Source organism: Phoenix dactylifera, unplaced genomic scaffold, assembly GCF_009389715.1.
Source record: "Phoenix dactylifera cultivar Barhee BC4 unplaced genomic scaffold, palm_55x_up_171113_PBpolish2nd_filt_p 000051F, whole genome shotgun sequence".
Taxonomy (NCBI): domain Eukaryota; kingdom Viridiplantae; phylum Streptophyta; class Magnoliopsida; order Arecales; family Arecaceae; genus Phoenix; species Phoenix dactylifera.
Window position 1 is genome coordinate 292,905 of NW_024067670.1, and position 16,369 is coordinate 309,273.

At 45.6% G+C, this 16,369-nt stretch overlaps 1 protein-coding gene across 3 annotated transcripts in view; it reads right to left on the bottom strand.

The window, feature by feature from the left end:
* LOC103721233 overlaps nucleotides 1-15,665 on the bottom strand; it is a 40,208-nt gene extending 24,543 nt beyond the window's left edge. For 2 of the 3 annotated variants that reach the window (XM_026810081.2, XM_026810082.2), the window contains exons 1-5: nucleotides 12,735-15,665; nucleotides 12,516-12,644; nucleotides 12,227-12,415; nucleotides 12,075-12,127; nucleotides 1,199-1,839 (exon numbers count right to left, since the gene is read on the bottom strand). In XM_026810081.2, the coding sequence (XP_026665882.1) occupies nucleotides 1,199-1,839; nucleotides 12,075-12,127; nucleotides 12,227-12,415; nucleotides 12,516-12,644; nucleotides 12,735-15,362 (3,640 nt within the window). In that variant the 5' untranslated portion in view covers nucleotides 15,363-15,665. The remainder of the gene's footprint in view (nucleotides 1-1,198; nucleotides 1,840-12,074; nucleotides 12,128-12,226; nucleotides 12,416-12,515; nucleotides 12,645-12,734) is intronic. The other variant, XM_008811354.4, reaches the window with a different exon arrangement.
* Nucleotides 15,666-16,369: the final 704 nt, after the last annotated feature.

Sequence of the window (16,369 nt, forward strand, 5' to 3'; positions counted from 1 at the left end):
ATCAATGGAGCCATGGATGGTCAAAAAACTTTAAGCAGGTGTAGAACCATAGACTTTCTACTTTTTGCATCATGGAGACAAGATTTTATTCGATTCTACTGATATGTCAACAAATTTACTTATGGGAATTAGGTAGGACAAAGGGTTTATTAATTAAAAAAACAAAAAATGAGGAAAAGAGTGGCGAAAAGTTAATCAAAAACTTGGGAAACCACTATATTTGCTTCAGCAAGGAGTTTTGATGTTGGTAAAAAGTAATGGTCATAAAATGAATTGTAGTTCTTTCACTAAAACTAGCTAAAGGAATTGGGAAACCAAATTTTCCCAAGTCGTACAAGCATTTGAAAGGATAGAATTAAGAAATCAAGTCAAATGCACCTATATTGCCATTCCACTCATTAAAAATTGGTCCTCAAAAGATTGATTAGCAAATAATGCTCCTTTTTGGCAAAAACTTTAATTAAGATCCAGAAAGAATCTCATCATAGAGATAGAACCAAAACAGGGGGGCAACTAGTGTGTTCTAATAAACCGAGTTAAAGCAGATATATTTTTTGATTTCTAATGAATCTGAACTTTTTTGAATCCAACATCATCAACTCAAACATGAAAGCAGCTCTTATATCAGACTTAGAAATTTTCCCCCTTAGATTGACTCTTCCCAAGACTGGGGCAACATTTCAAAAGGACTGCATAGTGGTTGCATAAGTTTAAAATGCAACTAATAAAGTTGGCCAGCCGGTCATGGAGATTTCACAGCAAGGCCCCTTTTTTATTTCTAAGAACTCTGACGAAAGATGAAAAATCATTAGAAGTTCTAAAAGAGAAAAGAAATATACAGAGACACCTATCTGCATGTGTTTGACTGTGCTGCATGCAAAATAATGAATGAACTTGTGAGTTGAGATGGCAAACAAGTCTTCCCTATGTCATATGAGAAAAGCAAATTCATAATCAAATGGAAATGGAAAGGACACATAAAACTAATATTGAAATTACAAGAATCGACCATTCAACTTCAACCCATGGAGCAGATTTGTTCATCCGTAGAGAAACACATGAAATCATAAATGTAAGTAACAGGTCACAAAAGGGAGAAATCTCCTAAATTATCAAGTAAGAAATTGGAATCACAGAAAACATTTGGAAGATCTTTAAAAGAACAAGATGCTAAATCAATAAGTGAGAAAGTGCATACCTTGCTTGCGTTTAAAATGTGATTGGCTGTTGGTTTTCTTGATCTTTTGAGGGCCAGAATTGTTGACATATTTTACAGGCCTTCCATTTTTCTCTATTCCGTTCAATTTCAAGCTCCCTTTGTCTGGAATTCCATTGTCCTGGCCAAAAGGTTGTACCTCATCAGTTTTAGTTTCATGGCATTTCTCGCTGTAGTCACCACTAAACTGCTGTGCTTCTGAATTTAGCCTCTGATCCAGCCTACAAGATTTATTTCTAGACTGGTTGAACTTAAAACTTTGATGGTCCTTGTGCATGGCTTCTTCCGAGAAATGAAAATCACCGAAACCAATGCCTTCTAGACGAGCTGGAGGAATATCATTATGCAATCTGGCCAGATAATCCAGACTTGGGTTTGAATTAATAGCACATGGTTCTTCTACTGCATTTTTTGAGAACATTGTGGCATTCTTAAACTGCTCTGCAAGGTGTTTTTTCTTGGCCTCATCTTCAATGCGCCTTTGGTACTCCAAAGTTTCCTCAAGCTTTCTTTCCTCTGCCTCGAGTTCCACCCTACACCTAAATTCCTCTTCTTTTTTTTTCAAGTGATCACCATTTATCATGTGTTCAGGCTCAAAAAGGTCACCATCAGCAAGAAACTCACTGCAGCAAAATATGCATATTGACTAGGTCAACAGCTGTATAAGTCAAAACTTCTGCCAAGTATAGGATCAACTTGCATCTCTCTGCATTTTAACATATTTATACTGAAAAAAAGAGTTAAAAAGAAACGACCAGATACTACAGTGATCACCGGAATGTATAGCAATGACCTAAATCAGCTTGTACAATATGTGATTAATAATTTTGGATAGAAACTCCCAAAAGAACTGAAAGTTACAATTTGATTGAATCGAGATAAGATATGAGCAGAAAAGTTATCACATACCATTAAAGTGATTAATAATTTTATTAAATAGCCACTATCGACAAATTGTGAGCTATTATGAAGAAAGTTGAATTATCAGAACATGAGTTGGAAGAGGATGCTGTTAAAGTAAATGAGCTCCAGCTGCTGCATATACACCTTGCGTCCCTACCAAAACTCTTCGTTTCACCAAGGATGAGGAGTTTTAGTTCCTTGAAAGACTAACAGAACATCATAAAGTTTGGTAGAAAAATTCTTGAATACTCCCAATTTTGATGGAGATAATCCAATCCACTTGGTTCAGTGTTCAATCTTCAAAAATGAAGCCCATCAATAATGGCTGTGCTGCTGTGTTAGGCTTCCTGTGTCCCTCTAGGATTAGTACAGCAGGATGAAGAATGAAACTTTTTAAGTTTACCAACTTGCTTATGTATGCAAGTGTTGGAAGAAGAGAGCTTAATAAATTAAGCAAGCAGATGCTCTAGAAGGCAATTGATATGAGTCATGTGAATCTCAATTTAGAGACATGGTCCAAGATCCAAGCAAAGTGAGCATATTCACTCAGAGATGATCTAAAATAATGGTATAGGTTCATGCCTCTCTCAGAAAAAGGGAAAAAAGAGAAAACACTATGTTATAGAGGGCTTGGCATAAAAAGTGTCTCATCAAACCAGGATTTGGAGGTCAAAAGCGTCCATCTAGACTTTTCTTTCTTTGCTACAACAAGACAAATAACAATTTGTAGGTACATTTTTTCATTTTCTTGATGCACGACTCTTAGGAATATTGCATGACACGTATTGTTACTCAATACAAGCATGCAAAAACTATATGAGCTTAAAATCAACTCAGCTTGACCCATTTTAAGTTGGTACAGAGTTTACTGGGAAACATTAAGGCCTGGACATGCAATGGGCTCCATAAATAGCAATCTCTGGACTTGTAATGGCCCTCATGAATGTGGATAGCACCTAGTCGCGGCCCTCACACATACAGCAATGCATGTTGAATAAGGTAGGCATGTGTATAAATGTTATCACTTGTGTGGACCATGTACACAGCACACCCCTCAAGGGTCTTGTGATACAATAATCAATCACAATAATCAAAGAGTTCATGTACAGTTTAAAAATCATCAGAGTACTAGGTTCTCATGCAGTCAACTTTACCCCCTAGAAAGAGAGTTATAGAATCAAGGGACGCGAGCGAGTAAACCTGCCTTTTGACACGTGAGCAGACACTGCTCACTTTTTACCCATGAGCTTCGAGGCCACCCTCCTTTGTTTTATCTTTGAAGATTGTTTTTTGGGGCACTAAAATCTGACAATGCATGAAAGTCAAGCACCAAAAAATGTTTCGATAGAAGATTGCACATTAGAGAGTGAACTTTATACTTGTTAGTGGAAAAGGTGGCATGAAAATATGGTTGCTAGTAAAGAAATTATGCCTAATTAAGCGCTTGCTTTTAAGAGGATTCTGTTGGTTCCAGCAGCCAACACATGAACTTCAGCAAAGACCAACAATGGGTAATATAAACATATTAAAAAATGACTATAATGTCAAGTATAGATGCTAAGTCGCTCACCATGTAGAAACTCTACAGAGTGCCTTTATACATGTTAACAAAGCTTAACTAGCAAATTGAGTGAAGTAAAGAAGCCGACACAGGCAAATTTGTGTTAAAGGACCAGCAACATGTCACTTTCTGGAAATGAAGTCATGATCATTTCCAAAACGTTGACAAAACCAAGGAATTAGGTGAAAGACAATGAGTTGAAGCATATTAATTGAGGATAAAAGATTCAGGAAGACAGATCAAAATAACAGGATACAGTAGAAAGAGTGGATTTAGCCTATAACATATTTCTGAGAGGCACACGAACACGTCAAGAAACAATTATAAGTTATGATGGTTAACTCACCATTAATTTCTCAATATATGCAATGAAAAATTCTTGCACATCAATAAGGCCCAGGTAAAGGATTGACACAATTCAGTAACAAGCTCTGAATGCTTGCCTAGGCACTAAGACGAGGCGAGGAAGCCCCTTAGCACCTCAAAAGTCCCCAAGCAGGGCGAGTTTACTGAGGCAATGCCAAGGAAAACGCTTGGGACAAAGAGGTGCGTGGGCTAGCGCCTCTCTAATATCCAGAAATATTCTTCCTACTCCTTTCCTGCCCATTCTTTTAGAGCTTTATTAGGTTTACTTTATGGGTTATTTTGGTCTATTTGACTCCTTAGAAATAAAAGGCTACTCTTTTTTTTTTTTTTGATAACACGGATAACTTCATACCATTTTAGCATGAGTACAACCAACAAAATCAGAAAAGAGAAGAAGGCGAAGAGGGGAAGGGGAAGACTCATAACTATCCCATAAAAAGCCACCGGAGTGCTAGGCAACGTACGAAGCCGCCTAATCAGCCGCCCTATTCGCCTCCAGTAAACATGACTGAGACGGGAATCCACACAGTCCCACAACAGACCACGGATATCGTACAGAAGAGAATGCTCAACACCTGCCCTAGTGTGACTCTGGATCCACCCAATAACAGTGGCCGAATCCCCTTCAAGATGAATTCGATCAGCCCCTAGGACGAGAAAAAAATAAGAGATGCCCTCCCAATCTTCCCTCATCTCCGCTTCAGCAGAACTATCACAAATCCCTTGTCGCGATTAATTGGAATCAAGGCCTCTGATAACAAACCTAGCCCCACCTCTCCTTCCGTTATCGGACACATTGTCGTCAAAGTTTACCTTAAGAAAACTCGGGGAGGGAGCTCTCAGACGATAAATATCGGCCAAGGCACTATCAGAGCTGAATGGGAGCCCCATGTGTCTCTCACAATCCCGATTCCTTGAACAGTCTGAGCCTGAGTCTACCCTACTGCATGGATAAGCGCCCTATCAGCAACAATCCTCGGACTCTTGCCATCTATCCTCAAAAACTTCAGTGTTTCTATCCACAGATATGATAAGCAACATAGGCGCATCTAACACCACTGGCCTCAATGACTGATCTCTCCACGGAGCTCTTTAGGTAATCTAGGAACGTCGCCACCGAGGTCAGAGACTATAGGAAACAGTAGACAGCACCTGTTAAGCGCCACACTAAGACTGTCCTCGAGGAGCCAAATAGAACATGCTCCACTAATTCCTCCACCTTTGGGCATCCGTCACAAGTAGGGGAAAGCCTCAGCAGAGCACACCCCTGGTCAGAAGATAGCCCCACACAACTTTCATAGGAACAAGGCGACTCATGGGTGAATGTGAAGCCTCCATAGCCAACTCCTATCGATCGAACGTGGCACCATAGCTCTATACAGCTTCTCGAGATCTAAGATCCTCACCTTGGATCTGCAGGTCGAGCCCCAAGTCCTATCCAATCCACCCCCCCTTGGAATCGGCACGGCTAGGATCCTCTCTGCCAACTGCTCCCCAAATTGCAGTTGAACCATCGCTACATCCCATCTCCTCTCCCCTGGGCTAAGAAGGTCACACACCCTAAGAACTGAGCTATCTACATCAAATATGATGGGCCATAACTGCAGAGGTAGGTCAAAAATCCAAGTATCGTTCTGCACATCAATTGACTAGTCGTTGCCGACCACCAATCTAATCCAAGGTAGCACCCTCGGAGCACGGAAACACATGTCACGCCAGATGAAGGAGCAGTGTCGATCAGTCCGAAAATCAAATATTATGGTCTGATTGCCATACTTGGCTCTCATCAAAGCACTCCACAGGCCCTCGGGCTCAAGCAGATACTGGGCCACAAGTCTAGCCAGCCACCCTCCTCATCAGTAGAATGCAAATGCCCAAGTCCCCACTGCTGCGAGGCTGACAAAGCACCTCTCAGGCCACCAAGTGAACACCTCCCTTCCCATCCTGCATTCCCTAAAGAAAATTTCTGAACATCCGCTCCAATCTCAACAACGGCATCTTAGGCAGAATCGTATTGGACAAAAGGTAGACCGGGACTTAGCTGAGGACAGATCTCACCATCACTCTACCCATCATAGAAAGGACGATTACTTGCCACCCCTCCAGCCTCTGACTGATGCTCTGCTCAATCTCACCACATTCTGCCCTCTGCAGTCGTCTCCCCATGATGCATACCCCCAAATATCTATTGCAGCCAACCTGTTCTCCATCCCCCAAAATCTCTCTTACTGACTTGGCTAAGTTGACTCGCTGGACTGATGCAACACAATAGTCCTCCAAGATACTCTTAATCATTATGGCACTCTGTCTCATAGCTCGAATAACGAGAATACAATAATCCGCAAAAAAAAGATGGGAGATTGGTTCGACTATCGAGGCAGGCCTATAGGCCTCAATGACCTATGTCAAAGAAGCGGCCCAAAGGACTCGGGATAAGGCATCAACGCAAATAATGAATAAGTAGGGGGAGAGGGGGCAACCTTGATGAAGACCAATAGTGGAGTAGAAGAGAGTGGGCATGCCATTCACCAGGATGGCGAAGGACGGGATCTAAACGCATTCCATAATCCAACGGATCTAGTCCTCATGAAACCCAAAACTCTCCAAGAAATAAGAGAGAAAGCACCAGCTCATCCAATCGTAATCTCTCTCCATATCCAGCTTGACAGCCATGAGACTCCATCAACACAAGGCTCTCTGCAAATCATGCATGAGCTTTTGAGCAATAAGAATATTGTCGGAGATGTTGTGACCACCAACAAAGGCTCCCCACTCGAGGCCAATGAGACTAGGAAGAATCCTTCTAAGTCTAAACACCATGATCTTCGCGATAGCCTTGTATAGAGTAGAGCAAAAACTGATAGGCCTGTTGTGACTTAACTCAGTAGCATCTTGCCGCTTAGGAATCAAGGTAACGAACGTCTCCTTCCATTCCCTCGGCATCGATGTCGTGCCAAAAAACTGACTAATAGAAGCTACCACCTCGTGTTGGATAATAGCCTAGTACCTCCTAAAGAAGGCCGCCCTCCAAAATCGAGGCATAATAAGGGCGTTTTGTCCTCCGCCATCGACCAGAAAGCCGCTCTCGCCTTAGGTATAAGGCTGAAAATAGAATTTCTGCTCTCAGGCTAGGTCGACCAACTCTAACTGAAAAACTGCAAAAGCTCCAAACTAATGGCCCCTGCATCCTCCGTCATCACTCCACCACTGTCCCTAAGGCTTTAGATAGTATTTCTTTGCCTCCTAATTATTGTCGATCGGTGGAAAAATAAAGTATTTCAATCGCCCTCCAAAATCTATTGTACTCTGGACTTTTGCTGCTAGAAGGTCTTCTGCTGGCATAAGAAAGAGTGATGCATAGACAGCTTTGATCTCGGCTCTGACAGATCCTCCAAACACATACCCCGATCCTGCTCCTCCTTGGACTAGAGAGAGGCAATCGAGTCTTCAGACTCTTCAAATCTCCTAAAAATATCACCCACCTTCTCTCGGTTCCACCTCCGGAGTCGACGCCTGAGTAACTGGAGCTTGCGAGTCACCCGATACATCACGTCACACCGCACTGCCATACACCACACCTCCCTGACTATGTCCCAAGACCTCGTGTACGAAAGCCAGATCTTCTCAAAGCGGAAGAGGCAACAATAAGAAATGGGGGACTGCGTGCATACGAGGATAGGGCTGTGGTCTGACCCAATACAGGGTAGGTGACATACATGGTAATCCGGAAAGTGCTGGATTCATCCTACCACAGCAAAAGTCCTGTCAATCCTCTTCCAAACCCTCGCTCAACCCTGGCAGTTGTTGCAACAAGTGAACCTCGGCTCGACGAACCCAAGGTCCACTAGACCATTGGCAGTGATGAAGTCTTGAAATTTCCTGACCTCGGCCTTGCCCGAGAATACCCTGCCCCTTTGTTTCTCTTGCGACCCATCAATACAGTTAAAGTCGCCTGCCAACCACAATGGAGGTACCCTATTGCACCATACAAGATACCTCACACCATAACCCTCCACGCCCCCTATAATCTGTGCTAGCACAGACTGTAAATAAAACCAAGGACTGCCATTGCCTTCGAAAATTACCATAATAGCTTGCTGATTACACCTATGAAAATTGTAGAAATTGGCAAAACCCAATTTCCACGCCACCACTACATCTCCGGACAAGCCCTAAGGCTCAATTGCATAGAAGCCCCATAATGGAGGAAATCGCCATCTAGCTCGCTGAACGCTCCGACATGACAATCTTGTCTCCAAAAGGACACACATCCAGCTCATTCAACTGCACTAACCTCCTAAACGTGGCTCAGAAGAAAGGCTTCTCGACCCCTCTACAGTTCCAAAACAAGAGCTTATGTTGGTGAAGAAGAATCCTCCAGCTAATCGCCGCCCTCGATCCCCTCGCCGGCCCCGCCCATGCTCGCACCACCCGCTGCACCACCTTGAACCTCATCACCGTTGCACGGGTTTTAAAGCCCAACCGCCAAGGCTGCCTTGAGCTACCAGACAGCTTGGACATGGCCGTCGACCACCTCCTCCTGGACCGTCATCTCCGGTCCAACCAGCTCTGTCTCCGCCGCCTCACCAGTCATCGTCAACACCCTAGGCCCCAACTCTATCGCATCGCTCCCCATTCACCGCCCCCTACACTCCGAGTCCCTAATCCTCCCAGCCATCGCTGCTTGGTCTGCTTTACCTCTAGCCTAAGTGGCGACCAGCGTCCCAGGCAAAGAAGCCACTGCCAAAGTCGGTGGAGTGCGGTGGTGTCGATCGAGCTCACCTTTTGGGGAAGAAGGCGTGGGCTTTTGGGGGGAGGCGTATCATAGCCCTATGCTAAGCTTGATCGGTCTCCTCATAGCCCACTTTAGTCCGCTCCGAGGGTGGGCTTCTGGCCCACACTAGAGCTCGCCTCAGTCATCTCTGCGTCCGTGATGCCCGGCCCACTAGCCTGACCCACATTGCCGCTCCTTTGGGGCCATCCCATGGTCCTACCCGCCTTAACATCCAACTCGGGATCAGAGCTGAGTTGATTTGCTCTCACCTTGATTTGCGCCGATTCAGGGGCGAGGATTATCTTCTCTGGTGAGCGTCAATGAGTTACCTTGGGCGACATCTGCCATCTATTGGAATTACGTGGCAAACCCAGCGAACTCAGTCTGTTCCTAAAGGAACTCGGTCCAGACTGGGACGAGCTCGGCCCTAAGGTGGACTCATCCATTTTTCTCACCTACACCCCGCTCCTGGCAACCCTTGACTGCTAGATTTTGGTCGTAACCAGCCACAGGCCAAACACCAACCTACTCTCGATTCCCGACCCCTCCTCCATCCAAGCTACCACCTCCCGGTCCGTTTCCACCACATCGGGGCAGGGAAAACCCTATTGCGCCTTTCCTTCCTCAATGTCGACACCAGTAGCGAAAAAAGGCAGTCCTCATCTTTGTGTCGATTTTGCCACATTAGTAGTAGAAGGCCGGAATATTCTCGTAGATGAAGTTTTGCCAGAAGCTACCTCGCCCCCAGATTAAGATCCCTAGTTTGAGCGATTCTAGGGCATTGATCTTAATCTTGGCTTGAGCATAGCCTAGATTTTGGAGATGTTCGATGAAGCCGTTGAGAACTATAGGCCGGCCCACCACCGCCGCTATCTCTATAATCGACTCCTCCCAGTATTCCAACGGAAGGTAGGGTAGCCGAACCCAAACCTCCGACCTCTTCGCCTTATCCACGTTGGGGATGAAATCCGATGCCCATGGTTTCGTCCCCAGCAGTTGCCTGGCCACTACCCACGGCCCGCCGATCAAAGCCGCATTTTGGTCATCCTCGCATCAAAAACCGGAAGACATTGTGGTCCTCCACCATGATTTCCAACTTCCCCCAATCTTGAGATCCCGAGCAAACCATTCAACAGGAACCCTTCGCCCGAGGCTCCAAGCGACGACCACCCTCGTTTCCCACGCCTACCTTGTCATCTCCACTCGCTCCTCCGATAGATCCAGAACCTCCACGAAGTACCGCTGGAGGTTTTCAATCTCCTCCTCGGAGATTCGGTGGTTCGTCCACGTAGGTTGCTGAGGAATGCCCTGCACCACACCGGACCACGTCTGGTTGTCCTCATCTTGCCCATGGTTCAGCCGGTCCTCACTACCGGAAGACCCCTTCATCGGCCTTGCACTTCGGTCAGCCATTGTGGTTACCCACCAACTGCTTGACAAAAGTACCCAGCAACCACATGAACTTCAAAGCCTTGCTACCCAAAGCGCTACACACAGGAACAGACACTTTGTTGTTCAATGATTTGCCTTTTGCATTATATTTTACTTGGAAATATCAAATATGTTTTGGGAAGTGGTATTTTGTTATCACATTTGAACTTTGAAGCTACTAAAGGGTGCCCAGTGGTTTATTTTATGGACTTTTGTTTAAAAATATAATATGAAAACTGAAAAGTAATATTTTGATATGATGTTTTGAAAGATGTGAAACACAATACCTAATGTACAACACAATTATGATTTTTGATGTGGAAACTTGAATGACTAATCCTATAATGCTTGTGTTATTTTCAGATACATACAGTAATTATTTCTATACATTTACTGATTTTCTTTTAAACTAGCGCCTTCCTTTCTTGAGGCGAGCACCTTTTTTGGTGCCTAGCACCTTAGGCGACATAGAGGTCCTATCGCCTTAAGGGCGCCTTTTCATCTTAATAACCTTGAACAAAATGGGGCTTTACCATTTAATGATCTAGCAAAATAAGAAGAGATAGAATAACATAGAATTCTAGAATTGAGAACTTAAATAGCTATGCAATTCTCCTATTATTCCCCATTCCAACTAATGCTCTACAGGCTGCAGATTGAAGAACAATAGGAAAGTCATGCAAACAACGCATAACCTTTTCTTTTTGAAAGACTTATGTTATTAAATTTACTGAGCTGAGTAGGCCAACTCATCTCATACACGGGGTTGGTGGCATAAGCGCTTCAACAAAGCTTTGCATGTCCAAAATCATTTAACCAATCAATTTCAAGAAATTCAGCAAATGCTCCCCAAGAACTTGATGTGATCGAACATGTAAAATACCTGATCTCATTTGTGGAGCACAAAAATCATTTTCTTGCTTCAATAAAATGGTCTACTTCTTCATTCCAATTTCCCTTGCCTCTAAGCAGAGTCTACAAGACATCTTGACTAATAAAGGACTCAACATTCATCTTATTCATCTAAAACTAGAACTAGTTAGTGAACTATATCCAATAAGGAATAAAGACTGATCTCAGCAAGGAAAAAATTATGCTCTCTAAAAGCTTATATACTTAAAATTAATTATCCCGTTGTCCATTAGTCTCAACATCACCAAACAAGGAAAGCGATACTGCCCTAAACTACCCAGTTTGGGGTGTACCGAACCGAACCAAAGCATAACCACCAAAACAATTATGCCCTTCGGTTCGGAAAATCACCCAAACTGCTCCGAACTAGATGGTTCGGAGCGCTACAGGTGTGAACTACCCGGTTTGCACCAGTATGGGGCGGTTCGGCGCCCCCTCCCCTCAATTATTTGAGAGAGGCACCCCCTTATGGCTATTCTTTTCAATAATAGTTTTTCCAATTACAAGCATAGTCGTCCAACAATATTATTTGTGATTCAAGACCAAATCATAACCATGAAGCCACAAACACATGTTGGATCTCTACTCTTTCATATTCAAGATGCACATGATGACCTATGGTTTTAAGCCATGTCAACAGAAATTCATGTTCGAAGCAGGGCTTCTTAAAAGACCATGCAGCAATTAATCAATCAATAACACATTTTGTCTAGATGCAGATGCAAGTTAGAAATAACTCAACATGACCAGTATCTATCATATAGTGGCATGCAACCATCCACATAACAAGAAAGATAAAAATGGATAAGATGCTCAAGGTTGCAAAGATTGGTCGTGATGGTGAGGGGTGGTGTAGTTAACATTACAAACTAGTGCCACATATTTACAAGTGATAGATAGGAAAGACTTACGATCGCTCTGCAGTTTCCTGATAAAATGGAAGCTGATCATTAGAGCTCACAGCCTGGAAAGCATCAACCAACATCAGCACTAGAGCATTACAAGACATCAGATACCATAACCTCAGTAAAACTAACCGAATCAGAGTCAAGATTGTTACAACCTTTATATCCTTAGCCTTTTTATAATCTTTGTTTTTCTTCTTGTCCTTTGACTTCTCGTTTGTTTGTTTCGAATCACCTCCTTTATTAACATTCTTCTTAGCATCCAGTGCAAGTTCTGCCAGAAAAGCTTCTCTTGCAGCATCAGACTTCTCTGCAGCATCTTTGTCTACCAGATCCTCCAAGTGCAGCTGCCCAACAAAGAGAATGCAGCAAAAGGTGTAAGTACAAAATCAGTTACATGATGTCTAGGCATTTGAAATATTTAATTGGAACAGCATGCATACTGACCCGCAAAAAAGACTTTACAAGAGGCAGAACAACCGTCCGATAATCAAAGGTAGAGGCAGGCCCGAGCTTGAGCTCCAACTGCTGCATGCCAGTGACACTTCGCATGATCTTTGCATCAATCTTGTTAAGCTGCAACCAGAACGTAATGGATGAGTCTCTGATATCAAGCACATAGAGCTTGTAAAAACCTTTTGATAAAAAGATGATAATTCCACCCACCTCGACAGATAATTGCTCCTTCTGTCTTTGAATAGCTCCGCCTATGCAAGTGTCTGTTTGATGCAAGTAGTCATGCATTCTCCAATCATCATCTTCACCAGAGTCCAGATCACAGAGACGGGATGTCATACAAGACAAAGTATCATCATACCCAAATTGAGAGACATTCAGAGCTTGTGCCTCCTTAAGAACGTTAGAGATGGCATCCAACTCAAATCTACTGCTGATGAACATCTCATCATTCTGCCTTTCAACAAGCTCTTCTTGTCGCTTCCTCAGAACAGCCTCATAACTTTGAGACACAAGCTTCCCACCATGTTCCCTTCTCTTGAGCTCTTCAAAGCAAAGATTTTCCACAGTCTGCAGAGCCTCCTCATAGCTTAGATGTTCACATTTCCTCTCACACATGCTTTGCAAGAGGTAGAACTCCTTCTCAAGCATCCGAAGGATTTCCATACCCTGATGTGACTTCTCCTCTCGCATACGAGTCCAAGCTGACAGTTGTCCCCCACTTGAAGGACCAGCATATAACCAGGAAAACAGAGCATTAGTATCAGGCGCGCTTTCTGTACCCTCATCAGAGCCATAATTATCAGCATTTCCAGAACCAATCTTTCTGCTGAACGAACGGCCATCCAGAAGGAGATTGGATGAGTCACAACTCAGAGTGATTGCATCAAGAACTTCACTCCCCTGTCCAGCAGTATCTGCATCACCAGCATTGCTATCCTTCTCAGAGTATCTCCCTAACCCACAGGACTGTGACAACTCCTGCAAAAACTTAAGGATTTTTCGGAGCTGTAAAGCACCCAAGAAGCAAATACAAATAGGTGACTGGTCGAGAGAGTGGTTCAGCAGCAGCGAACCGGACTGGAAGCCTTGAATCTCTTCCATGGCGAACTGTATCACCTTGTTCACATGGCTCACCGAGAGGCTCTTATGCTTGACAAGCAACTGAAACATGCCTTGAATTCTTTCCAGAAGCTTGCTCCTTTCCGTATCATCAGACAAAGGCCATCTTTGGGAGACATCATCAAAGTTGGATGCATCGCCATTCCTTCCTTCCATGGTAAACCCATTGCAAGCATCCTGGTCCTTCAACCCTCCATGCTGGGATGAAGGAGAAGAATCTGATTTTTCTCTAGCACTCCAGTACTCTGATGTACAGTGCTTATCCTTGCTGCCAGCATCCGGGTCTACATCCTTGACAAGCGTGCAGCACTTCAGCTGCTCCTCTTCAAGAAATTTCAGAGCAACGGAGGTATCAATAGGCTTCCAGGTCCCATTGACAAGCATCTCTATCCACTCTCCATCAACTTCTTGAGGCAGCACCGACTGCAGCTTCGGCGAGAGGATGCCCATGTGCTCCCGGACCGCATGCTGCATGTGGGAATCGCAATCCGTGAACTTCTCGTCACAACGGCAACAGAGCCAGAACCTCCACGTCCCGTTGGCCTCTGAAAAGGACAGCGCCTCCGAGAGGATGTCGGAGGCGAAGCTGTCCTTGGCCGATGATGAGGTGTGGTGTGCCCTGAGCGCCGGGATGCTGACCGCAAGAAATCCCAGCCGCTTCTCGATGCTCATCGAGTTCCAGTAGGCCCGGATCTGATCCATCCGATCGGTCGAGGAGGCAGGCTTCCGGGAGTTTGCCTTGCGGCGCTCGGCCAGCCGGTGGCCTCCCGAAGATGAGGACACTGGGGAGTCGCCGGCGCGGGCGTCATCCTCGCCCCCGGGCCGCGGGGAATGCTGTTGGAGCAGGCGGGCGGCAGCGACGCGGACCTCGATCTCCTTGCGGCGCTCCTCGGGGGTTTTGGTGGCCTTTTTGATCTCGTTGGGGCGGCGGGCGGCGGGGACGACGCGGACCTCCATGGGATCGTCGGAGAGGCGGCGCATGGGGATGAGACGGAACTTCTCCTCGCCGGCGGCACCGCCGAGGTTCTTCATCCAGGTAGAGATGGAGGCGATGTTGGACTTCTGGATGAGGGCGCGGAGCTCCTGGCGGACCTGCTCGATCCGGGACTCGGGAGAGGAAAGCTTGTGGGCGGCCTCGTCCTGGAGGCTCTCGCGGGCGGGGTCGATGGGATCCAGGATGTTGAGGGCGCGCTCGCACTCCTGGACGACCTCCTCGTAGCCGCGGCCGTCGGTGGCAGCCTCGTAAAGGAGGTTGGCGTAGAAGTGGGCGAACTCGATGGAGGAGGGGGAGAGGGAGACGGCGCGGCGGGCGGAGTCGATGGCGGCGCGGAGATGCCGCAGCTTCGCGTTGGAATCGTCGAGGAGAGCGGCGACCTTCACCTGGACGGTGCCATGGACGCGGTGGAGGAGCGGGGAGGACTCGTGCTGGACGCAGGCGTCCCGCATCAACCGGAGGGCCTTCTTGTGGTTCCCTCGCCGGAAGGCGGTCAGCGCCCGCTCGCACTCCGCCTTCACGGCGGCGGGAACATCGTCCGCCGCCGCCGCTGCAGTCGCAGCAGAAGAAGGCGCTTCCTTGTAATCGGATTGGGGAGGGGCGTCGGCAGCCGGGGAGGGGGAGGCATCGTCGGTGGCGGCGGCGGCGACGACGACGACGGCGGTGGCGTCGGATGTGGGGCGGGCGGGTCGCTGGTGAGGGTTACGCTTCCGGTGGCCCATGGATTAGGAGAGGGGGGAGGAAGGGAGCAGAGGACTGCCCTTCTGCTACTCCTTTTCCTTGTTCCCAAAACCCCACCTAACCCAATCTCGAACCTAATAACAGCATATATAAGGCGAAGGAGAGGGAAATGAGATGGATGTGTGAATCTCTGTACAATAGTAGTTGCTTCGATTAGAATAGGAGGAGAAAAATGAGTTGGAGAAAGTGTGCATGTGGTGGCAAAAGATCAGCGGAGAGGAAGGGAAGATGAGGAGACTAGCCGCGGCGGTGTTCGGGGTAGGACGCCAGAGCCGAGAGAGTCCCTTGGTGATTCATCGATATGTATATATAATTACAATAATAGGCAGCCGAATGTGACATGTGCTGTACCTGGTAGCCGAAATGCCGAATACGAGATGCGGGCCATGCGGCCCCTTGGAAATGGGTAACACCGGCCCATGTCGTTGCAGCCGTTGATGCCTTACTGGAGAATGTAGATCTATTCCATTCGTTGATTTCATTGGTTGATTTGCATCACAATTCATTGGACCTTTAAGTTGCATTGACGTTCTTGGTTAATTTGCATCTATCATGGTTCATTGCATCTACTTTACCTGTTCTTTTTATTTCTTTCCTGTTCTAATACTAATTTGTCGAGTATTATATTTTTTTATTATTGTATTCTTAACAAATCAGGCTCCTCGACAGAAATAAAAGATAAAAATTCTCCCCATAAGATTAATGTAACTAAGTTTGATTGATAGACTGAGAATGGTAATCATAATCCTTTCTCATTCAAAATAAGAGTGCTCAATGCTCAAGCATGCTCGTAGAGGCATGCTATCATTTGTGTCCGATTCAAAAGTCGGGTAGCCCAACCAATCCACTTGCATCTGGACCATTTCGAATGGGCCTAGATCTGATTTTTAAATTTGACAATCGGGCAAGCCTAAAATTTAAGCGCACCCATTAAATAAGCCGAGCTCGGATTTACATCGACCCTATATATAATATAAGCCCATAGCCC